This window comes from Mustela lutreola, chromosome 2 (assembly GCF_030435805.1).
Source record: "Mustela lutreola isolate mMusLut2 chromosome 2, mMusLut2.pri, whole genome shotgun sequence".
Taxonomy (NCBI): Eukaryota; Metazoa; Chordata; class Mammalia; order Carnivora; family Mustelidae; genus Mustela; species Mustela lutreola.
In genome coordinates this window covers 25,557,685-25,583,654 of record NC_081291.1, presented here as the reverse complement: position 1 = coordinate 25,583,654, position 25,970 = coordinate 25,557,685, and the positions used below count along the sequence as shown (strand labels likewise).

The following is a 25,970-nucleotide window of genomic DNA, read 5'->3' as shown; positions in this document are numbered from 1 at the left end:
CATCTGCTGTCTCTGCAGCGTTCTGGAAGAGGGTGCTGGGGAGAGCCAAATATTTTGTTATAAAATGGGGCCTCACAGACACCGACGCCATTTACATTAACCACTTGCTTCTACGGATTTTAAATGTTTGCTTCTGTCTCTTGCCCTTCTTGTACAGGCCTATCATGACCCCATGCTGAAACTCTCCATAATGACAGAACAAGAGTTGAATCAAATCTTTGGAACACTGGACTCTCTGATTCCTCTACACGAAGGTATAATTTTGTTCCCAGAATGAGTCCTGACTTGTAGCCTTAATTGAGTCGTCCTATAACAAGTCATGATTATGTAATAAGGAGATTAACCCAGAATCTACTTCCAGTCTTGTTCATATTTGAATGCCTAACAAAATAAGCATTCTGTTTTTGTTTTTTGTTTTTTTGTGTGTGTCTTTTTTTTTTTTTTTTTTTAACCAGAGCTTCTTAGTCAACTTCGAGATGCTCGGAAGCCTGATGGTTCCACCGAACATGTTGGTCCCATCCTCGTGGGCTGGGTAAGAAGAGTTCTCCAGTCTTGATTGAGAATAAATTTCAATAACATAGATAGAGTTTCATTTTAGCTAGACTTTTTGTATTGCCAAATGCTGGCTTTACGTCAGAAATGGCAAATTCCTAGCAAAATTTATCATAGTTCGGCTTTATCTCTGCAGTGCATGGAAAGAATTTTTTTTTCTTAACATAAATTTGCAGTATTTGAAGATAACATGGCCTTTTTGCAATAAAATAAGTAAAGGCACAAATGATTACCAGCTTTACATCAAATAAAGTAAAACTACTTTATATTCAATTGAGGCCAATTACTAATAATATAATTATTATCATTTCTATTCAAGTAAATATTCACAGATATATTCTTATCCATATCACCAAAAAAAAAGGTGCTTTTATTCAGGCTCCAAAAAGCTCTCGTGGTAAAATGTAGTTTCATACACAAGGAAATACTAAATGCTATTAATGTTTAGCTTATATCTGATTCTGAGTAACTTCATAGGAAGGCTTGGTATTGTGCTGACCTTCATCCCAAATAACCCATTCCCTTTCCTAAATTAAACAAAGAAATCAGCTGGGACCTTAGATTAGGGATTCTAAATTTATGGTCTTGGGGCTGAATTTGTGTTTCGTTGGGTATGTAATGTGATTGTTCATTCATTTAATGTACTTTATTTTTTTAAAAGATTTTATTTATTTATTTGACAGAGACAGAGAGATCACAAGTAGGCAGAGAGGCAGGCAGAGAGAGAGAGGAGGAAGCAGGCTCCCTACTGAGCAGAGAGCCCAATGTGGGGCTTGATCCTAGGACCCTGGGATCATGACCTGAGCCAAAGGCAGAGGCTTTAACCCACTGAGCCACCCAGGCGCCCCCATTTAATGTACTTTAGACTAGGCATGAATTTCCTATTTTGCTGCAGTCCCCACCATTCCCTATTACTATACCTCTCTTTCCTTCAAGCCCTTGAGTGTACCTCCCCAACTCCAGGTGGTATTCATCTGTTAGGCAGATTACTTTAATGACCTCTTCCAGGTAGGATTAGCTCTCTCATCTCTCTGATCCACACAGTCTTCCAGAAAAATAGGCAGGAAATGCCAGAGCAGGCAGCATTAGAGTCATTCCACTGTTTGCAGAATGTTGTGAAGGTCATAAATCCTACTATCATGTGAGTTCACTTGATGCAGTTACATCTGTAGTTATATTTTAACCTTCCTGTGTTTTGATGTTGCTCTCTTATCCTAACTTCTGCTTTTCAGTTACAGCCTTGATCAAGAAAGTTTGAGGGTTTCATGACTTAGATAGTTTTAATTTAGAAGTCACTTTTAGCACTGAGGCCGACATACCCCAAGGGTGTCCAAAAGGCAAGCAATGTTCTAAGATGAATAATTTAGAAAATGTGACTTAATATTTCAGGAGAGATCATTCATCTTATATTTTTGACTTTCATTTTATTATAAGATGTGGTAGATGTTTTAACTTCTTTAACCTTCAAAGAAATTTCTCCAAAGAGAGTCTGCCAGCTGGAGAGAGGGAAGGTGTAATGAGAAGAAAGATTCTGCCTCAGTATTTCTTAAACCTCCTGAGGCTGTGGGCTGCTTTGATGGGCGTGGGGGGCCAGTGATTAGCAATGCCTGCTCTGCTGTTGACGAGATGGCGATGCAGAATGACATGTTGCCTTAGGCATCGTATACACGTTGTCAGTTCACACCAGACGCAGAAGTGGAGGTATTTGCCTTGTCGTCAATATTTTTATGAAATAAATGTTTATTTTTTTATTAGGAAATTGGGGGTGGCTTTTGCAGGCCTTTTCTGTACATACCCGGAGGAAATGTGACCACTTCCACTGCTATCTGAACCCTTCAGACATCAAATGGGGACTTAAAGCTTGAAAAGCAGCCTAAAATTAAACAACTGGCCCATTGTGACCAGACCTCATGAGAAACGGCCCTTATTTATCAGGCCCGACGAGCTGTTAAATGTTTTCCCACTTTTAACTGCAGATGTGCCCACGCGAGTGGGAACTGTAAACCAAGGGGTACATCTGTTTGAGTTCTGGTCTTTTTAACAGAACAAAATAAACATCTGAGGGGACTTTGAATGAGAAAAGTCAGAGCCCATTCGACCCATGAAAAATTGATTTATTCGCTGTTCCTCCTCCCAAACCCCTCCCAGGAAAAAAAAGGTGGGGGGAAAAAAGCCCTTTTAACAAGGAGCCTCCCAAGCAGGACAGGCCTGGCCAGTCCTTTTGACCTTAGAATGAATCAATTCCTTGTACTTTGAAGGCCTGAAGCAGAGTGGTGGTTTCCTCAAGGTGCCTCCCTGGTCACCGAAGATCCATCTCCCCACCGGTAGGCCTGATCCCATACACTTCCCCTATTCGATAGAAACAACTTCCCAAGCGACTTCTCTTCGTGCTAACGTTTTTTCAATAATAAATTTATATAATTTAATTTATATAATTTAATAAATTTAAATAATTTACAAGCTCTCCAGGCAGCAAGTTCTCATGTTAATTTGGGTTCTAATTAAATTTTAATTCTATAGAGAGAGGCCGGGTACATGGAAGCAAAAAAAAAAAAAAATGGATTTGTTCTGTCAATTTCACAAGCTTAGGGAGATAGAAAGAATTTCTAAAGAAAGTGAAAGAGTTTCCTTTATAAATTCTTGATGGTCTATTTAAAGAGATGTCAAGGAGTTCAGAGCTTTGGGGGAAGGGTAGGGGAAGAACGTTTGGCTGACCGGTTTTGTTTCTAGCTGAGCAAGTAGTTTTGCTTCTCTAAACCATAATTTCTTCAATAAAAATATCCTAGGGATAAATAATAACAAAAAAATATTTTTTTACTAATTATACTTTTGCTTTAATAGCAGTCCTTACGGATTCTTACCCAGAAGCCAAGCTCTTATACTTTTTGTCTGCCTTACCTCATTAAAAGACAGGAGGAAAGTAGTATATGCATTTTTAAGTGGGGAAATTGAGGCTCAGATGGGTCACCTGGCCAGTTACTGTCCAGGTTAGGCTTTGAGCGTAACTCTCCCTGGTTCCAGAGTCTGCCTGCTAAACCACTGTGGTATCCCCTCTCACACACGCGAATGTGTGTGTATTTGGGAACAAAGATATATACATTCTTTCTTTCAAGTTATCGCTTGTGGCCCTTTCTAGCCAGTGGGGTCGAACCAGATAGCCTTCAGGTCATGCCCAGGAAATGAGCACCCTGTCAGGTGTGAACAGGACCAGAACTGGATCGGGTTGCCATGGCAGCGGGGGCGGCAGGATCAGAGAATAATGGCCCATTGGACTGTAGGCAGCAGTGTGGTCAGAGTTCCTCACTGGTTTGCATCTGAGAGTTACTGCTGATTTGTTTCTCCATAATGAAAACATTGGGCATTTCCAGGTCTTTTTAAAAAGCGAGGAAGTGGAAATGAAATTAAGAGGACCTGAAGCTCTTTTTAATTAACTCTGAAAGTCTAAATTACAAGCCACAATACCACATCTAGGGTGTGTGTGTGTGTGTGTGTGTGTGTGTGTAGCAATTATCATTACTTTCAAATGTAAGGTTGAGGAAAAAATTTCTGCAGCTCTTTTTAACACAAATAAAAGGGTTTTTTTAATGACACATAAGGAAGGTAGACATTTCCAAAGAATGTTAAACTTGACAGTGAATTTAAACATTACTTCCTTGATATCTTTTTTTTTTTTAAGATTTTATTTATTTATTTGACAGAGAGAGAGAGAGATCACAAGTAGGCAGAGAAGCAGACAGAGAGTAGAAAGAAAGCAGGCTCTCCATTGAGCAGAGAGCCCAACTCGGGGCTCGATCCCAGCACCCTGGGATCACTACCTGAGCCTAAGGCAGAGGCTTTAACCCACTGAGCCACCCAGGCGGCCCCCTTCTTTTTTTTTTTTTTTTTTTTTTGGTTTCAGTTGCTGAGAAAATAATTTCAATAAGAGGTAGAAAAGAAGCACTAGAATGTTTATACTTTGACGCATTGTTCAGATGCTGCCACAATTTATTTCTAAGCCATGTTCCCAGGCCATCAAGTGTTACCTAATCTGGACACCTTAAACATCCATTTATGTGTTCATTCGGAATATAAACTTTGAATGTCTGTGGATGGCAGGCCCAATGCAATGTATTGAGGATGCAGAACTTAGGAAGGAGTGGAAAAGGGAGATGAACCGCCTTCTACTGGGGACGTCAGCTCTCTGTTTGCACAAAGTGACTGATGGGACATGTCAGGGAAATTAGTATTTTGCTGGAAGGAAGATAGTGGAGTTGAAGCATCCCAAAGTCTTTAGGCTTAAATGTTCTTTGCACAGTGTTGTGATGTCAACCATGAGGTATAGACAGGAATCCAACTTAAAAGATTTTTCTAAATGCTTCCTGCATCTGATTTTTTACTAATTATACTTTTGCTCTCACTTCTTGGCATTCTTTATGGTTGGCCCACCTTGGAATCAGGTCACCTTCAGCTAACAACATAGAGATGCTCGCATCAGGCCACGCAGATGGCTGGGGCACAAAGTCTGACTCCTTGCTTTCTTTTTATACCCCTAAGTCCTCCAGATGAATTTCTTATGAATAATTTTAAGAGAAGTCCTGTTTGTTTTTAAAGATAGGAAGCTTTCCCCTCACCGGACACCTTTGGGAGTGCAGGAAAATTTCGAGCTGTATGCATGTGTGTTTTTTCTGGTTCTTTTTTTCCAACCTAGATTGGCAGAAATACAAACAAATTATGATGGGGTCTTAACAATCAGGAAAGTAAATGTAGGGGCGCCTGGGTGGCTCAGTCAGTTAAGCACCTGCCTTTGGCTCAGGTCATGATCCCAGGGTCCTGGAATCGAGCCCCGAGTCAGGCTCTCTGCTCAGCGGGGAGCCTGCTTTCCTTCCTCTCTCTCTCTCTCTCTCTCTGCCTACTTTTGATCTCTGTCTGTCAAATAAAAAAATAATAAAATCTTTTAAAAAAAATGTAAATGTACAGCTAAGAAAGTAACTTCACACAAGTAAGTCAAAGCCTAAAAACTGTTCATTGCCTGTGATTTTGAAGATTGCCCTTGTCTGTCTCGTCCAGCCGTGCAGATAAAGGAACCTTGGGCAGGCCTGGAGACCAGCAGGGTTTTTTTCAGGCTGCACAAGTGATACTTGCGTGTAGCTTCAGGGCACAGTTAGCTCCACACTCCAACCGTGTTTTGATGTTCCTTTCTTAGCTGCCTTGTCTCAGCTCCTACGACAGCTATTGCAGCAATCAAGTGGCCGCAAAAGCGCTGCTGGACCACAAAAAACAAGACCACCGAGTCCAGGATTTCCTACAGCGATGCTTAGAATCCCCCTTTAGCCGCAAGCTGGATCTCTGGAATTTTCTCGATATTCCAAGGAGCCGTCTAGTGAAATACCCTCTTCTTCTTCGAGAAATCTTGAGGCACACACCAAATGATAATCCAGATCAGCAGCACCTGGAAGAAGCTGTAAGTTCACCTGTTTCTTTCTGTCTTTACCTTGATTTCTCCCTTGTGTCTAGGAAGTTGGGTGCATGGTGAATGATGGGTTTCTGGGCATACAGCACCCAGGGATCTTGGCTTTCATGCTTGGTGCTGCCGTCAGTCGTGTTTTAATTTTGCAGTTCACTCCTTCTCTCTCTACCTCACTCCCCCAACCTATAAAATGCAGTGTTTACGTGAAATACACCCTAAGGTCGCTTTGATTTCTCAAAGTTCTTGATTCTGTGTAGCTGACTCTGTAATCTGTAATTATAATTCACAATAAACTAATCTGTTTGTTCACAGTGGCTGTGAGGGTTAAGGTCTCTGGGGATTTTGAATTGAGTATCTTTGTTTAGTTAGCAAGTGGGAGTTGCCTCTTACCTTAGCGCCTGTGAGCCCATTTGTCACGTCAACACCCATTTCAGAACCAGCTCTCCTCAGCCACTGACTATACAGTGAGGGACCGACCTAGTCAAACCTCCTGCTCACCAGAAAATGTTCATTAAGTATGAAGAGAGATTTTTTTCCAACAGCAATAGAAGACCAGGAGAAATGGATCTGTCTCATGAGAATATTGTGAATAGGGAGTGTTCTGTCCAGAGAGCTTGGCTCTGATTGGGGTACTCTGTGGGACAGACCAGAAGCGATGGCAGGCCAGGAGGAGCCAGTGGCTTGAACAAAGCTATGGAGGAATGACAGGACAGGAAATGCCTGGGGAATACCCTGGGTCAGTCTGCCCAGGGTTGAGGATATTCTGAGGAAGCAGCAGGAGAGAAGGCAGAGGATGGGGGTTCAGATGTGGTTATAGAGGGTTTTGTTTTTTTTTTAATTCAAGAGAGAAGGTGAACATGCATGCTTGAGAGGGACAGGCAGAGGGAGAAGCAGACTCTCTGCTGAGCAGGAAGCCTGATCCAGGGTTCCATCCTGGGACTTAGGATCATGACCTGAGCCAAAGGCAGACACTCAATTGACTGATCCATGCAGGTGCCCCTATAGAGAGGGTTTTAAAGATCAATTTGAGATGGTTTTCCTTTGTTGTGCTTTGTTCTTTTGTTTGTTGTTCTCTAAGTAACTGGGATACAGGGTTCAAGTCCCAGCCCCGTTGCTGATAAGCTGTGAAACCTTGGATACATTACTCTCCTTGTTTGTAAGACAGGGGACTGAGGGGGAAAGGACGAGGGCCAGGGAGGAAAGTTGAGCGGCTCCTGTAGTGGTCCAGACATACAGTCATGGAAACCGCTGAGGGAGAAGTCGTGGGGATGGAGGCTTCGAGACCAGTTCAAGGGGCTTGTTCCCTGACTGCATCTGGAACAGAAAGAGTATATGCACAGGTGACTTGAGAATCAGAATCCATGAAACCTGTGAGCAGACTACCTGTCTCCTCCTAGAGAGGGCCTTAATAATAATTAGTAGTAATCACAACAATGATAATTCTAACATCTGCTGACATTTCTTGAGTACCTAGGAAATCAGCTTTAGGTAATCACTTTATAGGTTATGTATCTCATTTAATCCTTATAACAACTTGTGAGATAACTCTCCTTGTTAGGACCATATTCCAGATGAGGCTTGGAGGGCTTCAATAACTTGCCTGGGTCCAGAGCCAGCACGTGATGAGGCTGATGTCAAATCTGTCAGCGTGGACTGCAAATCCTGGGCCTGTTCCACTTCTTTATGACCCTATACCATGGAGCTAAAGGCCTGGCTGCTTCTCTGAGCCCCTCTTGCATATGGAATTGCAGAAAGCTGTCCACCCCCAGACTTCGTGGAAAGGCCTCACGAGTGCAGTGCTGGGCCAGGTGCCGCCTGATAGGGATAGAAAAGATGAAGGAGAGATGCTCTTGATTGAATGCAAACACACACAGACCAGGTCCCCGGTCCAGCACAGATGAGGGACACAGGCACCAGGGATGAGGCCCATCCCACTTCATTGGCTCTGTTTTTAACTACCGGGAAGCATGTGAGAATGTTGCTTCCTCTCCATATTTCATCCCAGCAAGTGTGTGGTCTGCAGGAATGAAAACAACAGGGAGCTCGAGCTAGTCTAAATAATTACTTTTTTGAAGCACGTGAGGCTACTCTTGAGTTTTATTTTACTGTTAAGATGTCTCTTTTTAATATGCAGCATGAAAGAATAATGCTCTGTTTCTAAAATCACCCAGTGAGCTGAAGTTTGGATTTAAAAACAGATAAGAAGGTGGTTGTTTGCCATGTGAAAGGATGTACGGGTTTCCCTAGTGCATAAGATGGGACATCACTTTTGAAAGCTGAATCTGCACCTACTCATTCAGGCAGATTTGTGTGTGAAGCGTGGCAGACCTGCGTTTGAAAATGTCTGCAAAGCAGGTCCTCTAAGTGCCCATTTACACAATAGAGGCACAACAATGTTGGGGTTTTTTTCCCCCCTTCTTTTCAAAATCCTCTGGGCATTAACCTAGATGGGCAGAAATATTTAGCCCCATACTCTTGGGTACATTGTGAATGCTTGATAAACGTAAAACCCATAATACCGATGTAGCTTGAGTTACATGTTCCCTGAGTAGGTTTTCCACTTATGAAAAGGGAAAAAAATCAGAGAACCTAAGTAAATTGTTTCTACACCAAGTGTCCAATCCTATAATTAGATCTTAAAAAAAGGTCTTGCTTTTACTGCAGGGCATTAACTACCACATCTTTATTAGAATTTCTTAACAGTGTTTTAGAGAGTTGATAGAAATTTCCCTAAAAGAAAGCATTTTAAATAGAAATTCAGATATTTAGATATTCCAGAGGTCTAGTTGTTTAACATTTTGAATTCTAAGGATTGTTTCAGCCAACAAGTGATCTGGCAGACCATCTCTTCCCTCTGCCTGCCACTGTTCCCTAACTCCTTAAAAAAAAAAAAAAAATCACTGGAATCAATGAGAAGAACAGTCCTGCTGTTCCTGCCGTGCTGGCTGCTATTCTCGGTTTGTGTCACAAGCCCACGGATAGATGACATTACCGCATGAGGAACCAGACAGAGCTTCCAGATTCCACTTTGAGGATGATGATTATGGCATGTGTGGGCTTACCCCCTGCTCTGTTATCAGATATTTGTCATCGTCTTGCTTTACTGGTCCTTTCCCTTCAGTTTGAAGCCTGATGCAACAATAAATTGAAATTGAACTTAAATGCATAACCGCCATGATTGTTTGCTATTGCCAATCTGCTATGTACACCTTTATTCCTCCCTGTGATTCTGCACAATAAAGTCCTCTCAAGAACCAATGTCGGGGGCACCTGGGTGGTTCAGTCAATTGAACATCTGAGTCTTGATTTCGGCTCAGACCACAATCTCATGGGTCTTGGGATCAAGCCCTGGTCGGGCTCTGTGCTCAGCGGGGAATCTGCTTGAGATTCTCTCCCTTGCCCTTCCCCCCACTTGCACACACTTGCACACACACACACTCTCTATCTCAAATACATAAATCTTAAAAAAAAAAGTACAGAGAGTAAATGCTTATAGTGTAGAGGTAGATGTAACAACAAAACAATATTTTTAATAAATGAAAGCAGACCCAGAAGTGCTATTACAATGTCCACAAAGAATGTGGAATAACGCTGATTGTTCCTATTGTTCAGTCTCTCTATTTTTTCAAACACTAAAGAAAGAAGTAGCATCAGACAGTAGTCATAGCTGCCTAAAGAACCACTGTGGGGTTTGAGTTTATTAATCTTCATGTGATATGCCAGCTGTTTGGTCCCTGAGCTAAATTAGGAAGGGAACACATATTTTTGCCTATAGTACATCATTTTTCTGGTCTCCTGGATACTTGTAGGAAACTCAGAAAATTGTCTCAAGACCCAGTTAATTCTAGGTAAACTGAGTAAACTCTAAGAAGAGCCACAGCAATTAATGCTAAGACCTCTAAAAGCAAGGAAAAAATATAGATTCCACTATATATTAAAAATGTAGTAAGGTAAAAGATTAAGGTAGACATAAAAGAATTTGTCAGACACTTCCCATATATTTTAAAGCTTCTTGAGGGCAGGGACCTCTCATTTCTTTCAGTGACATCATTTAGTTTGACACTGAACAGACGCTGGATAAGCATTGATTGAATTAACTTGAAGGATGAGTCATAGCATTAATATGTTTTGTGAAGTTTCTTTTTTTGTTGTTGTTTTTTTGAAAGAGGCAAATAATTAGGCTTGTCTAAAAAACCAAGAGGGGGAAAAAAAACGAAGAGAAAGTTTGTATATCAAAGTGTTCTATTTATTATTTGGTTTATGTTAGTAAAACTTGGATTAATTTCATAGGACTTATATTTAATGTCATGTTGACATTAAAGTCCAAAAAGATTATTTTATGGGACAAAAAGCCTGTGCTTTTTAAAAAGATGTATTTATTATCCAAGTAGTGCTACAGCCCAAATTTGGGAAATAGAGAAAAGAATAAATGAACTTTGAAACCCATAATAGCTATAAAAGTATATAGATTATGCATCTGTTCATAGGGAACAGTCACCAGACTTTGGCTCAGAGCTGTAAGATCTTCTGTCAGACTTACATGGAAATGCCAGAGTTCTAACTGGGTAGAAGTTTTTATCCAGTTGGCTTTGGGCAGAAGGTATCATTTCACTAGAATGTGAAAAATAATCACTTAATCTTAGAATTCATTGCCAGTTTAACACATTACAAGATCTGGTAAGTTCTCACTGAGTAAAGGCTTCTTTTAAAACTTTGCTTTTCAGAGATTGGTTTGTTTTTCCATTAAGTAAATGTAACCAAGAAGAGGCCTTATTACCCTTACTCATCGGTTAAGTTCTTTCCTGCCAATACCACCACGAGTCCCGAGCTGCAAGGGTGGTTCCGTATTCACAAATCAATCAAGGTGATGCACCACCTTAATAAAAAGGATAAGAACCATATGATTATTTCAATAGATGCATAGAAAGCATTTAACAAAATACAATATCCATTCATGATAAAACCCTCATCAAAGTAGGTTTAGAGGGAGCATACCTCAAAATCATAAAGGCCATATATGAAAAACACACAGTGAATGTTATTCTCAGTGGGGAGAAACAGAGTGTTTCCTCTACTGTCAGGAACAAGACAGGGATGTCCGTTGTTAATTAACAGAGTACTGGAAGTCCTAGCCATAGCAGACAACAAAAAGAAATAAAAGGCTTTCAGATCAACAAGGAAGAACTCAAACTTTCACTATTTGCAGATGACCTAATACTCTACATAGAAAACCCAAAAGACTCCACCAAAAATTGCCAGAACTGATAGGTGAATTCAGTAAATTCTTGGGATACAAAATCAACTTATAGAAATTGGTTGCATTTCTATACACCAACAATGAAGCAGAAAGAGAAATAACCCATCAATCCCATTTACAATTGCACCAAAAACAATGAGAAACCTAGGAAGAAATCTAACCAAAGAGGTAAAAGACCCATATTCTGAAAATTATGAAACACTAAAGAAAAAATTGAAGAGGACACAAAGAAATGGATTGAAAGAATAAATATTATTAAAATGTCTATACTACCAAAGCAGTCTATACATTTAATGCAATTCCTATCAAAATACCAACATCATTTTCCACAGAGCTAGAACAAATAATCCCAAAACTTGTATGCAACCACAGAAGACCCCCAAGTAGCCAAAGCAAACTTGAAAAAGAAAAGCAAAGCTGGAGGCATCACAGTCCAGACTTCAAGTTATACTATGGAGCTGTAGGGATCAAGACTACAGAAATAAACCCACAACTCTGTGGTCAATAAACCTTCAACAAATCAGGACAGAATGTCCAATGGAAAAAAGACAGTCTCTTCAACAAATGGTGTTGGGGAAACTGGACAGCAACATACCAAAGAATAACACTGGATCACTTTCTTATACAATACACAAAAATAAATTGAAAATGGATGAAAGACCTAAATGTGAGATAGGAAATTACCAAAATCCTTGAGAAGAACACAGGCAGTCACCTCTTTGACAATGGCTGTAGCAACTTCTTTCTAGATATGTCTTCTGAGGCCAGGGAAGCAGAAGCAAAAAATAATTATTGGGACTTCATCAAAATAAAAAGCTTCTGTAGAGTTAGGGAAGCAATCAACAAAACTGAAAGACAACCTACAGAATGGGAGAAGGTAGTTGCAAATTGCATATCTGAAAAAGGGTTAGTATCAAAAATAAATGAAGAATTTATAAAATTCAATGTCCAGAAAATGAATAATCCAATTTAAAAATGGGCAGAAGACATGAATAGACATTTTTCCAAAGAGGACATACAGATGGCCAGCAGACACATGAAAAGATGCTCAACATCACTGATCATCAGGGAAATGCAAATCAAAACAACAATGAGATTTCATCCTACTCCTGTCAGAATGCCTAAAATCAACAACACAAGAAACAGTAGGTATTGGCGAGGATGTGGAAAAAGAGGAACCCTCTTGCACTGTTGGTGGGAATGCAAACTGGTACAGCCACTGTGGAAAACAGTATGGAGGGTCCTCAAAAAATTAAAAATAGAACTACCCTATGATCCAACAATTATGCTACTAGGTGTTTACCAAAAGAATACAAAAATGCTAATTTGAAAGGATACATGCACCCCAGTGTTTACAGGAGCAATATCTACAATAGCCAAATTATGGAAACAGCCCAAATCTCCTTCGACTGATGAATGGATAAAGAACATGTGTGTGTAATGGAATATTACTCAGCCATAAAGAATGAAATTTTGCCATTCACAAGGACATGGATGGAGCTAGAGAGTATTATGCTAGGTAAACCAGTCAGAGAAAGATAAATACCATATGATTTCATTCATATGTGAAATCTAAGAAACAAAACAAACAAGAAAAGGTGGGTGGAAGAGGGAGGATGAGAGAGAGATAGGCAAACCGAGAAACGGACTCTATACTATAAGAACAAACTGATGGTTACCAGAGGGGAGGTGGGGGGAGGAGTGAACTAGGGGATGGGGATTAAGGAGGGCACCTGTTGTGATGGGCACTGGGAGTTGTATGGAAGTATTGAATCATTTGTACACCTGAAACTCTTACACTCTATGTTCACTAACTGGAATTTAAATAAAAACTAAAAAAATAATGCTACCACGGGGCGCCTGGGTGGCTCAGTGGGTTAAGCCTCTGCCTTCGGCTCAGGTCATGATCTCAGGGTCCTGGGATTGAGTCCCACATTGGCTCTCTGCTCAGCAGGGAGCCTGCTTCCTCCCCTCTCTCTCTCTCTGCCTGCCTCTCTGCCTACTTGTGATCTCTCTGTATCAAATAAATAAAATCTTTAAAAAACAATAATAATGCTACCACAAGAAAGATGGGAAGAAAGGAAAAGCTGGTCTTTTCACTGTTGGAGGACAGGGGACCCTGCTGATGAGGTCATCATTTTGCCTTTGGTTGGTGTCCTTGAGTTTTTACTCAACTAATTTCTTGTTCCTTTGTTTTTTAGTATGTTACATCATTTAGATATATCATCTATGTGATAGAATAACACATCAGAATAAATGCCCACTGATTGTGTCTGAGTGCTGTGCTCTTATCGCGTTGTTTTGTTTCATTTTGCAGTAACAACGCTATATCTACCCTTGGTCTGAAATCCCTCCACCCCTACTGTTTCCACATGAGCTACAGGCATGGGTGTGAGTGTATGTATGTAGATAAATAGTTCCCATCATTAAAGCTAGTGTCTTTTCTTTCCATTTCTAGTTCTCTATCTTTTTAAAATCATTTATGTTTTATCACTAAAAAGCTACCCAAACCATTTCTTTACACCCAATTTGCACATCTTGTTTGAGGTTAGAGTGAGTACCTGTAGAGAAACCTTGAAACTGAGTTCAAACCCACAAAGATGATCCCTTCTGGGGACTACTGCATTCTGCTTTGTGTTCTCTCCTTGGCTATGGTTTTTATATGCCTATATCTTCCACATTGTAAGCATGTTTGAAGAAAGGTGCAACATAGAACTCAGTAGTTAGGAGTCCTCCACATCAGAAGCTATACTTTCTATCTCTTCCTCTTGGATAAAATCATGCATCAACATAAGTTTTCTATATAATACAAATACCTGCATGTGTATATACATATGTGTGTGTGTGTATTTGTGTGTACATGTATAGATGGATATATGGACACAGTATATTCAAAGCACATGTTTATTTTTGCCTTTTCCCAAGGCAGCAGGTTAGATAACGGAATCTGAGAGTTAGATGGTCTGTCTGGGTGACCTTCTTGGCTGAGCCCCTGGGACTTATTGGTGTAGCCGTTTTTGCTTACTTTCCCCATACTTTCTTCTTTGTTTCCATAGATAAACATCATTCAGGGAATTGTGGCAGAAATCAACACCAAGACTGGGGAATCTGAGTGCCGCTATTATAAAGAGCGGCTTCTTTACTTGGAAGAAGGCCAGAAAGACTCTCTAATCGACAACTCAAGAGTGCTGTGTTGTCACGGAGAACTGAAGAACAATCGAGGGGTGGTGAGTGGCTACTCTCCTTCAGGGGTCTGGTCCTATGCCTCCCCACGCACTTAATCCATTTAATGCCCAGCCTCCTGTTACTCTGCCTTCCCTACCCAAGGTCACATTCTTCAGACAAAAATTGCTTTCCAGTGTCTTTTGTATCTTAGGATCCCATATGTATATGGATATATATAATTATATACATTGTGCGTGTGTATATATTTATATATTTTTATAAATATATATAAATATGTATATATTTATATATTATAATTCATATATAAATAACATGTTATGTGTTTCTAGCTTATAATTAATATATATTTATATATATTACACAAGATATATAATATATATATTTTATAATTTCACAACCAGTGAAATTTCGGGACCAACAGAGGGTTACCAATTATATTTTGTTTGAGCATGACCTTCAATAACAAATACAAAACGATTAACAACATCTCCTCCAGCTTTGATATCAGAAAACAAGGGATGATTTTAACAAGATGTTAAAAAGTATATAATCTCAGAAAAACAGCTCTTAAGTTGAAACTCAGCTTTATGAGAAATTCTTTGCTTTTTTTTTTTTTTTTTAATGGATTGGTACCCATCCACAGACTGCCATTTTAAAACCAGTTTTTGTTTTAAAACTAGCTGTATAGCTAACTCTGCCCAACTTCCTGGCTTTTATTCCTGAGTAGATTTTGAACTTGTTCCTCCTCTCCTATCATAGCAACTTGGATGGATCTCCCTGGGACACTTACTACAGTGGGCTGTAATTATCCACCATATGTTTGTCAATATCTTCCATTAGGTATGATTTTAGGATAGAAACCATGTCTTATTAATCCCCAGCACCTATTATGGGGACCTGGCATGTACTAAGCACTCAGTAATGTTAGGTGAATGAATGAGTAAATGTTTGTATAAAGAAAGGATGGATTTGAAATTTTATGAGAGCTCAAAATTCATTTAATTCACCAGGTTCTTTTTATGTGTAGCCAGTAGAAATTAATACTAATATGTCTATGATATTTTATAATTTAAACATATTATACATAGAAATGTATATTTATATAATGTATAGATTTTATTATATATAACAAATATTTAAATTCAATCTTGGGAAAGCCATTGAAAAAGAGAATCTCTTCTTTTATCATATTTCATCTTCAGTATCTAGTCAACTCTTAGAATGAAAGACAAAACTAGATTGAATAGTTCTTGATAAAGCTTTGATGATTTGACCTGGACTTTGGAGTGGCATTTGTGAGCAGGCTTGGAAATGTTACTTGAAATCACTGAGTGCCTGTCATAGTGCCCATTATGAAAGTTGCCGGGGATCCAGCTAGCCGGTGGTCCAGCGGAGATACGGAGACTGATCATGACCACTGCTTGAAGAAGTGTTTCAGTTTGACTACAGAGTTATTGGTTGCTAGAAAGCAGCATTCTGCTTCTTGCTGATTTTCAGAAAACTCTAGTGGACTTCTAATGTCTGAAACTCTGGCTTCTTGAACATTCTTTCTCAGAAGCCCTGTTGGAAATGGTTGGGAAGATACATCACTGGATAGGATGAGGCCTGTTCTCTTTCTGTCCCTCAGTCAAGGACTGATACTCCCTGGTTAGATGTGCCTCGGGAATTAGAGATGAACTGTAGTTCATTTTTCAGCAGACAGACTTTTGAAAAACAAAGATAGCAGTTGGGATAGGAAGTATGTTTTATTGTTTTTCTCAGTAGAATGATAGAAGTCTTTGTGAACAATCCTGTGCCAGAAGAAGAGCTCATTAGTTTGATGGCTAAAAGGAGCTGAGACTAAGAAGGGAAATTCTCAGTTAACATTCATAAATAAGGGATGTTTTTAAAAGGTTTCCTAGACAATCTGAGTTCAAATTACCTACCTTGGCTAGAGGGTTGATTACAGTAGAAACAGTATTTTAAAAACCTAATGCTTAATATATACAACAATATCCAATCCCTCCCCTCCCCATCCCCCAAAAAAGGCTTAACATTCTTTCTATATCCCCCCTCCAAAAAAAAAAAAAAAAAAAAAAGCCCTTAACTTGGTTATTTTTGCTTTAATCTGTTTAAATGCACTTTTGATAAACCCTCACTCTTCAGTCTCCTCCCATGCAGTACAAAATTATCAGTTTTATTTTCACCATCCAACATTTGCTTGAGCTTTAATTTCTATAGGTACATGTGTCTGTGTCTGTCTGTATGTGTCAGAGTGTGTGTCGGGGGGGTGGGGTCCACCAGTTTCTTTTCTCCCAAAAGTAAAATTGTCTGATAATGCTGAATGTGCTTCCCCTGCCCCAAATCAAGATTCTGATGTGAGTTCCCACCTCTTTGAGACCCCTGGGTTCACATCCCCAAATATCTCCACCAGAAAAAGAACCAGCTGCAAAAGTTGTAGACCTTTTCATTTCCGTCCGTCCACATTTCCAAACGGTGAGAAGAGTCTAGCACTAGGAACGGGATGGGGCCAATTTACACGGGCTCCACCCAGCGAAATTGCTTTTATGATGTGGTTTGAGACAAGCCTTTATTTTGGAGATTTCTTTTCGCCCACAACACACACATCAGTCATCAGCCTTTTAAGCACAGCCTCTTCAGAGAACTGAGGTTCCGAGGAACATAACCGAGAAGGACCAGTTCTTTGATCATCTTTCTTTGTGGCTCTGACAGCACACTCTGGTTCCCTCGGGAATGGGCAGTGTTCAGAGTTGGAGTGCCTGGATGGAGCTGATATTCAGTTCTGTGGCTTAAGGAACAAGTGTTTTTATGGGTTTGGTAAACAAAGATTAATATTAGGCTTTGAAATACCATTTGTATCTTTTTTTTTTTAAAAAGAAGATTTTATTTATTTACTTATTTGACAGACAGTGATCACAAGTAGGCCGAGAGGTATACAGAGAGAGAGGGGGAAGCAGGCTCCCCACTGAGCAGAGAGCCCGATGCGGGGCTCAATCCCAGGACCCTGAGATCATGACCTGAGCCGAAGGCAGAGGCTTTAACCCACTGAGCCACCCAGGCACCCCCCCAATTTGTATCCTTCATAGACTATAGTTCATTATGATCTCTTAAGGTTATATTGGGTGTTAAAAGCCAAAGCCCGGGAGGAGGTACTCACTTCTTTTTCCTTCACTATTCCCTTTATTCTGTCCCCCCTTCTCACTTTATTTTTCTTATGGAGGCTGGAGGCTCTGTGTGTCTACATATATTCTGCGCTGCGCACTATGCATGGTGTCCCTTCAGCTGGCAGTCCCGGCCGCAGATGTCTGTAGGCAGAAAGCCTTCTCTGTGGGGGCCGCAGGGAGGCGCTCCTACAGGAAAGGCACTAGATGCATCTGGAAATACCTCCAAGATGCCCGACTTCTGTTCTGGAGGTAGACCTGAGCCTGAAAGTTGATAATACAATGTGAAGCTGGTACCGGGGCTCCTCTTACCCACAGAAGTCCCCTAATGCACTCAATAGACTGTTGCTTAGGGAAATCCTGTGGATTCTTTTCTTCTAGAAACTGCACGTTTTCCTGTTCCAAGAAGTGCTTGTGATCACTCGAGCTGTCACCCACAATGAACAGCTCTGCTACCAGTTGTACCGGCAGCCGATCCCTGTAAAGGACCTTCTCTTGGAAGACCTGCAGGATGGAGAAGTGAGGCTGGGCGGCTCCCTGCGTGGGGCATTTAGCAACAATGAGAGAAGTACGGATGGCTGTCGGTTTTGACATGTTGAATGTCTTTGGTTGTGGTGCTTCAGAGGGAGTGTCTGGCTGGTGGAGAGAGAATTAGCTGTGGCCTTGGAGTCACACTACATTCCAGTGCTGTCTTATTACTCACTGCTTGTGTAACCTTGTGCCACTTCTGCAAGCCTCAGTGTGTCATCTGTAAAATGGGCATATATTCGTACCTACTTTATAAGGTTGTTATAAGGATTAAGATGCTGCAAGTGAACCCATCTGCACATAACAGGTGCTCCTTGCATTCCCTCTCCCTGTCTCCTTCCGTGGGATGCAAGCATGCTTAATACCAGACAGCCCCTATGTCAATACCAGTTGCTTACTGGTGACTCTTGTTGAGCCAGGAGAATCATCCCTAAAAAGGATTAAGAATGGTCACCTGGGTTGAGGATTCATGTGTAATTACTCTAATGGGTTTCTCTAACTTGAGACTTAAACAAATTAACCAAGAGAAGCTACAATGGCAGTGTTTTCTGAGTATCTTGCATGTGTCATTCAAGGCACTAGTATACACTGGTAAACTGAACAGTCAAATTCCTTGCCCCTATGGAGCTTACACTGTGATAGAGGAGATAAAGGATGAATAAATATTCAGGTAGTGATAAGAGAACTAAAACCCTGTATGGAGCAGGTAGGGATAACAGTTGGGGGTTTGCTTTAGAGGAAATGATCCGAAAAGTCTTCCTTGAGAAAGTGACATTTGAGCCTCTTGGGTTTATAGGGGCATCGTATTGTCAACGTAATTAGCATGTACTGCCCCTGACCTGCTCATCAGTCCCTCCGCCATGGTGGTCTTGGTGGCAGCTTCTATTCCCTGAGTACGGGCTATGTGTCAAGTGGTATAGAAGCACATGCATTACCACTAACTTTAGCCCTCATAATAACCTTATAAGATAGGTCCTCTTCGTTTCTCCCGTTTTACAAGTAAGGACACTGAGACACTGAGACACACAGTAGTTAAGGTACTTGCCCAGGAGCAAGAAGTGGAACCTGAATTTATCCAAAGTGGTGGTTCCCAAACCGTTGGCTCCAGGGTTAGTGCAAGGGAACTGATGAACACACATGCTTCTGTGAGCCAAGTGTTGCACAGAGCCTGTTCTGTGTCCGTTAAACTAAACAAAATGTCTCCCGAATGGGGGGGCTACCATTTTTTTAAATACACGTAGCTCCTGTGGAGATAATGAAAATTTTTTTTTAAATTTTTATTTGTGTTGTTTGAAAATGTATTTTTATTTTAAAGTGAAGCTGAATTTATAACGGCTCTGAGTCTTTGCATATCTTCTCAGTCTTTTAGGTACTATATATACAAGTACTATTATCTCTTGGAGGGTCAGGGGCATGGTTTGCTATTACACAGAGCTTCTCAAACGTGAGAAGGCTCTAACTTGGGGCCGTGGTTGAAAGTCCAGATTATCAGGCCCACATTAGACCTATTGAATCTGAGTCACTTAACGGTAGAGTCCGGGCGTCTATGTTTTTAACCAGATCGTGGGAGATTTTAATTTGCTGGCCTCAGGGCAACCGAGAGCTACCCTGATGTCAGATCCAGGTGCTTGATGGCTGCAGAGTAGAGCTGCGCCATGTCCCGGACCAGTGGGACACATTTTGTAATCAATTAATGATGTCTGCCCTAGGTACATGGGTTTCATATCACTCTATAGGTTACCTCTGGCCTAGGTGAAATACCTGTCCGTTGACCTTTTTTATATGTATTTTTCATTTCTAGTTAAAAACTTCTTCAGAGTAAGTTTCAAAAATGGTTCCCAAAGTCAGACCCACTCACTACAAGCCAACGACACCTTCAACAAGCAGCAGTGGCTCAACTGCATTCGTCAGGCCAAAGAAACCGTTCTGTGTGCTGCCGGGCAGGCTGGGGCGCTGGACTCTGAGGGACCGTTCCTAAACCCCGCCCCCGGGAGCCAAGAGCCCCAGGGAGACACAAAACTTGAGCAGATGGACCAATCGGACAGTGAGTCAGACTGTAGTATGGACACGAGCGAGGTCAGCCTCGACTGTGAGCGCATGGAACAGACGGACTCCTCTGGTGGGAACAGCAGGCACATCGAAAGCAACGTCTGACAGAGGCACGTGTACTTCCTGGAAGCAGCCCTGTGTCTTACCTGTACAGTATTTGCATTCCACACATGGAACGGTTTGGAGAAGCACTTTTTAATACTTTGGTGACCATGTTGCCCCTCGTCTCTTGTATCTGTATCTTTGTCCCTAGTACTGTAACTGCCAGTCTGTCTGTAAGCTGGGGTCTGTGGCAGCTCTTACCCTGTGTTGCATTTCACAAGTGTCTGGATGGATGGAGAGGTACTTGAACAAGTTACTTTCACTTGTCCTGCTGGATTTTAAAAAATAGAAAAGAATCTCTAAACTACTGTTTCGTGTAGATTGCTTCTCTAGTGCTTTCCTGGCTCTTTGACATGATAGCTGAAGGCATGGAATTTACGGGGCCTGGCAAACAGGGCACGAGGAAGTCACTTGTGTGTCAATGATGGTATGTACAGGAAAATGGGAAAAGATCGATCCTTGCAATGAGCTTGGTTCAATGTTATCCAACCAGAAAGCATGAAAACATCCCCTGGGGATGCTGGACACTTAATGGTGCAAAGGAAGAAGCACTGTGTTGACCTTGCAGTGTCACCTAGTGCAAATTTGATGCAATAATCTATTAGGACATGCGGTAGTGTCTGACCTTAAAAGGACCAGCACAAAGGCAGCCACCAGCTCTGAATCTTGAACTGAAAGGCCGTTGCACCAGGGGGTGTCTGTCCTAGTTGCTGGCTTGCCTTAGAGAGCCATTTCTGGCATAAACCAGAGTAGAACTCAACAGGCCTGGGAAGGAACACCTGGCAGAATAATAAGGAGGCCCACCATCATTTTGTTTCATGTGCCAAGGCCTACTCCTATTTTGGAGCATTGAGGAAGAGACCGCAGGTGAGTCAGTGACTCTGTTTACAGAAACATGTGGAAGAAGAGTTTAAAAGAAGTGCTTCATCTTGACCTTAGGCAGGAAGCATTACGAGAAAACAAGGTCGGTGCCCTTCCAGGAAAGGCCAGAGCCTTGGGTTTTCCTGCTCTTCTTTTAGGTCACCGCTTTGCCACCTCCGGCTCTGTGCTGTGATCAGAGTTGTAATCACATTCTCCATAGGCCAATTTTAATTAACTCGATTATTAATTAGGATCAGTTAGCCAAACTAGTAATCTCTTTGTCTAGCCTTGATTTACAGTGCAGGGTGGACGGCCGACCTTTAAAAAAAAGTTAACTGAATACACAGAAAAGCTCCCTGTGAGTGTAAATATTAAGGATGACCTGTGCAAAATTATTCCCACACCAGCACTAGTAGTCATGAGTCTAAATTATTGCCAAAAAACTTTTTTTTAAAATCTTCTGTGTCTTTCGAGTTTACAGAAAGCAGTAAATGCTATGTTATCATTTTATTATAATAGTACATCTAACATGTGCATTCGAAGAAGCTGTGTGACAAGATGTATCAATATAAAAACAAGGTAATATTACTTATTTTTCAAAAATGAAAAAATGTGGTCAATTTTACCCTGTAAAAACATATTTCTGTATTTATAGATTTTAAACATGGTGAATTTTTTTTTCTATTATGAGTTTATTTAAAATTGCTTTGTTTCTCAAACTGTTATTGATTTAGCAAGTGAGTGAACTGCTAGAAGCAAACATAAGCTGAGAACCGATATCTGATGGAGGGGAAAGACTGGATCATTGTCTACAAGAGCCATTGGCCACTTTGGTCAACGTGTTGAGACAAGAAGTCTGTCAAGCGCTGGCCTAGAGGAAGAAAGTGAATGTTTTGATGAAATGAATGTTTTTGTATAATGGCCTTAAACTTTTCTGGAAGCATTTCAAATAAATTACATTAAAATGTCATCTTCTCTGTGTACAGTATGTGCCCCAATGTCAAATCTCAGCTATCTTCCTGGAAAGTTCTTTCTAGAATTTTTGCTTGTTGTGCCCAAATACAAACTCTAAAATGGGATGCAGGTTGAAATAAATGCTTTGATTTGATCTATCAAAACTTTTGCAGAACTATTTCTGAGACCTATTTTTTCAGACATTCTCTAGTCCTACACTTATTCATTTATTCATGTTCAACCACTGTATCTTGAATCTGTACTGTTTGTAAAGGCATAATTATGACAGGAAAAAAGCATTGAATTTCACTGCTAGGATAGGAGAATCTTGAGGCCAAATAGGAGAAGTCAAATTCCACTTTAAAATTCTTACTGGAGGGGCGCCTGGGTGGCTCAGTGGGTTAATCCACTGCCTTCAGCTCAGGTCATGATCTCAGTGTCCTGGGATCGAGTCCCACATCAGGCTCTCTGCTCAGCAGGGAGCTTGCTTCCCCCTCTCTCTCTGCTTGACTTTCTGTCTACTTGTGATCTCTCTCTGTCAAATAAATAAATAAAACCTTAAAAAAATAAAATAAAATAAAAATAAAATAAAATAAAATTCTTACTGGAAATTCAGGCCACTTTTTCTTCAGTTAATAGTTTGGGGGCAGCTGTATGGCTCAGTTGGTCAAGGCCCGACTCTTGATTTTGGCTCAGGTCATGATCTCAGGGTGGTGGGGTCGAGCCCCACATTGGGATCTGTGTTCAATGGGGGAGTCTTCTTGAGATTCTCCCTCTCCCTCTGCCCATCCCCCTGGCTCTCTTTCTAAAAATAAATAAATAAATATTTTAAAAAAAATGGTTAGTTTTATTTCCTCCAAAAAGTAATCTTTGTAAAATTTTATTTATGTTTTTAGAGGGCAGGGGGAAGGGAGAGAATGAGAATCTTAAGCAGGCTCCACATCCAGCATGGAGCCCAAAGCAGAGACCCCAAAACCCTGAAATCATGACCTGGGGCAAAACCAAGAGTCAGACACTTAACTGACTGAGCCACCCAGGCACCCCCAAATGGTAGTCTGTAGTTGAAAAGACTAAACACTTTTAAGCTATTGGTTGCCAATTCTCAGTAGCAGGGTGCGAGGGTGGCTCGATAAGGCCTATAGTCTCATCTTTGTCATAACGACTCACCATTTTAACATGTTATTAATTCTAAGATTCGTCTAGGTATTCATATAAATGTAAGTCCAATTTTTTTTTCCCCCCGAATGAGCTCATTCCTCATTCCCTTCTTTCTCCTCCTTCCTTTCCATCCTCCTTGTCCTTCTTTGGTGAGTCTTTGGACGTTCCCTCCACCTCTGACTACCATGGTTGTAGTGACTTTGATCCTGGAGCCTACATCCCCACCAGTGTACTGGCATGTTGTGGGTTCGTGCAAATCGCTGAGGGCTAAATGGTTTTCCTCAGTCTATTCTCAAGATGTTACTTTACACATAACTAGATGTAATCCTTACCATCAAAATGAGAAATCATAAGCAAAGAAGAGTCAGAACCAGCAATTTCGTGCAAAATTAGAGTGTGGTTTCAGCTCCTGGGATGTGGTCACCACCAGGGACTACTTTCATTGCCATTCCTGGCACAGTCTCCAGCAGCCGAGAATGCAAAACTCTTCATTACAACAGGGTGGTTTCCCCAAAGTCTCTGTGGGCACAGGAAGCTACAACCCACAGTCTTGGAGAGCAAGCTGTTCATTCACATCCTGTCTGTGTCCACCTTTTACTAATTCTCCAAAGGCCTGAGGACTCTCAGGAAAATTTGATCACACATTTCTATGTGGGTCATTCTTCCCACCTGATTCCCCCTGGTATTGTAGAAACCCCCCTCGGGGCACCCCTTCTTGCTGCTGCAATTGGTTCACTAAACTGATACTATCTTTGTTTATTGACAGAATGCTGGAATTATGGTACTGAAAGGGAATTTGAAGAGGGTGACTCAAGCCTAAACCTACCAGAAGGAATCTGGAGATCATGAAGATTGAACACCTTGCTCATAGGAAACACAATGAGGAAAGGTGACTGTGTTCACTGTACCTCCTGGGCCTTTGCAAAGAAAATAATCATTGCTCATAGTGTCACATCTCCTTCCTCCAGGCTGGGGTAGCACAGTGGTCTATAGACCCACCGAGACTAAGCCCTTCTTCAACTGACTCGGGAAGTGTAGCAAGGAATTAGAAACTATGTTCTGTACCTTGAAGAGCGGACATCCAGGTCAGGAAACTGGTCGGGCATTCGAAATGACTTGTCCATTTACACATAGGTGTTCACACACAAACACACCTCAGTGTTAATGAACTGTGCTACTCATCTGTGAAAGGTTTGAAGAATATCATCTTGCAGGTATTGTATTCGCTGTATCTGTTCCCCTCTCTGTGTAGGGACGTGATAAGCCCTCGGGCCATGTGAAAAGTGAGAGGGAATGTGAAATCACTTTGAAAACAGGTAAGAGCTAGTAGTATTCATTGTCGTTATTTCATACTTTGAAATTAACATGCAGTGTTACGAAATTTCTCAGAAGTATGGTGTTGGTCTTTTTCATTGATTGTGCTGCATCATTGGAATAGGGGTGAGTGGTCTTCTTAATCCAGCAAATCTGGAGTATTTTTTTGTATTTTTTCTTTGGTATTTTGTTTTTCACAATTTTCTGTTTTGTTTTTTTTTTTTTTTTTTTTTCTTTCTTTCAGGAACCCCAGAAAGATAGATTTTTGTGGATTTGGTCTCTTCTTCCTGATTGGTTTTCAAATATTCTTATCCCTTTATTCTTACTCTTTATTTCCTTATATTTTGTTCTCTCTCAGGGACACTTATTTGCCTTTATGTCATAACCCTTCTATTAATTTGGGGAGAAGGTAAGCTATAACAGTTTTTTAAAGATTTTATTTTGGGGGAGCCTGAGTGGCTCAGTCAGTTAAGCTTCCGACTCTTAATTTTGGCTCAGGCTCATGAGATCAAGCCCCAAGTTGGGCTCCACAGTCAGTGAGGAGTCTGCTTGGGATTCTCCCTCCCTCACCCTCTGCCCTCCCAACCCCATGTGCTCTTTCTCTCTCAAATAAATAAATAAATAAATCTTTTTTAAAATGTTTTAATTTTTATGTGATCTTGATACCCAACATGGGGCTTGAGCTCACAATCCCGAGATCAAGAGTCATGCTCTACCAACTGAGCCAGCCAGGTGCCCCAATCACAGGTTTTATTGCTAAATTTTTCCCCTTTTTCTATCATCGTTCCTATTCTTAGAGTATCTTGTTCTTGTTTGGTAAAAGCAGTATCTTTTTTTTTTTTTTAAGATTTTACTTATTTATTTGTTAGATGGAGAAAGAGAGAGAGCGAGCGCACGTGCACACAAGCAGGGGAAGAGCAGGCAGTGGGAGAAGCAGACTACCAGCTAAGCAAGGAGCCCAATGCGGGACTTGATCCCAGGACCCTGAGATCATGACCTGAGCCAAAGGCAGACGCTTAATGAACTGAGCCACCCAGGTGTCCCATGAAAGCAGTATCTTCTTTAAACTCAGAGCATCATAGTTTTGTTGACTTTTTTTTTTTCTTTTGCATTGTTTGTTCATCTCAGGATAATAATAGTAATTTATAGTATTTGGAGAAGGATTAAAGGAGCTAATATGTCCACGGATGCAATGGCAGATAATTTCATTTTCTTCTCCAAAGGCACTCTCTAATCTGATCCTTTCTTTACTATTCCTGTGGCACCTGCATCTACTTCGTCAGTGGGCTCTCTTGCTTGTAGTTTCCAGCCAAAGGGGAGTCCTCACATGACATCAGAGAGGGAAGCAAGTGAGGTCAGGGTATTTACTCCCCCAACTCTCTCGAAGAATTGCCTTGGTCTA

The 25,970-nt window shown here is 40.9% G+C and overlaps 1 protein-coding gene across 5 annotated transcripts in view; it reads left to right on the top strand.

Annotated features, from left to right (window-relative positions):
• ARHGEF3 (Rho guanine nucleotide exchange factor 3) overlaps positions 1-22,112 on the top strand; it is a 314,187-nt gene extending 292,075 nt beyond the window's left edge. For all 5 annotated transcript variants that reach the window (XM_059161242.1, XM_059161244.1, XM_059161241.1 and 2 more), the window contains 6 exons: positions 158-254; positions 456-532; positions 5,735-5,992; positions 14,312-14,482; positions 17,984-18,170; positions 19,932-22,112. In XM_059161242.1, coding sequence (XP_059017225.1) covers positions 158-254; positions 456-532; positions 5,735-5,992; positions 14,312-14,482; positions 17,984-18,170; positions 19,932-20,284 — 1,143 coding nt within the window. In that variant the 3' untranslated portion in view covers positions 20,285-22,112. The remainder of the gene's footprint in view (positions 1-157; positions 255-455; positions 533-5,734; positions 5,993-14,311; positions 14,483-17,983; positions 18,171-19,931) is intronic.
• The last annotated feature ends 3,858 nt before the right edge of the window (positions 22,113-25,970 follow it).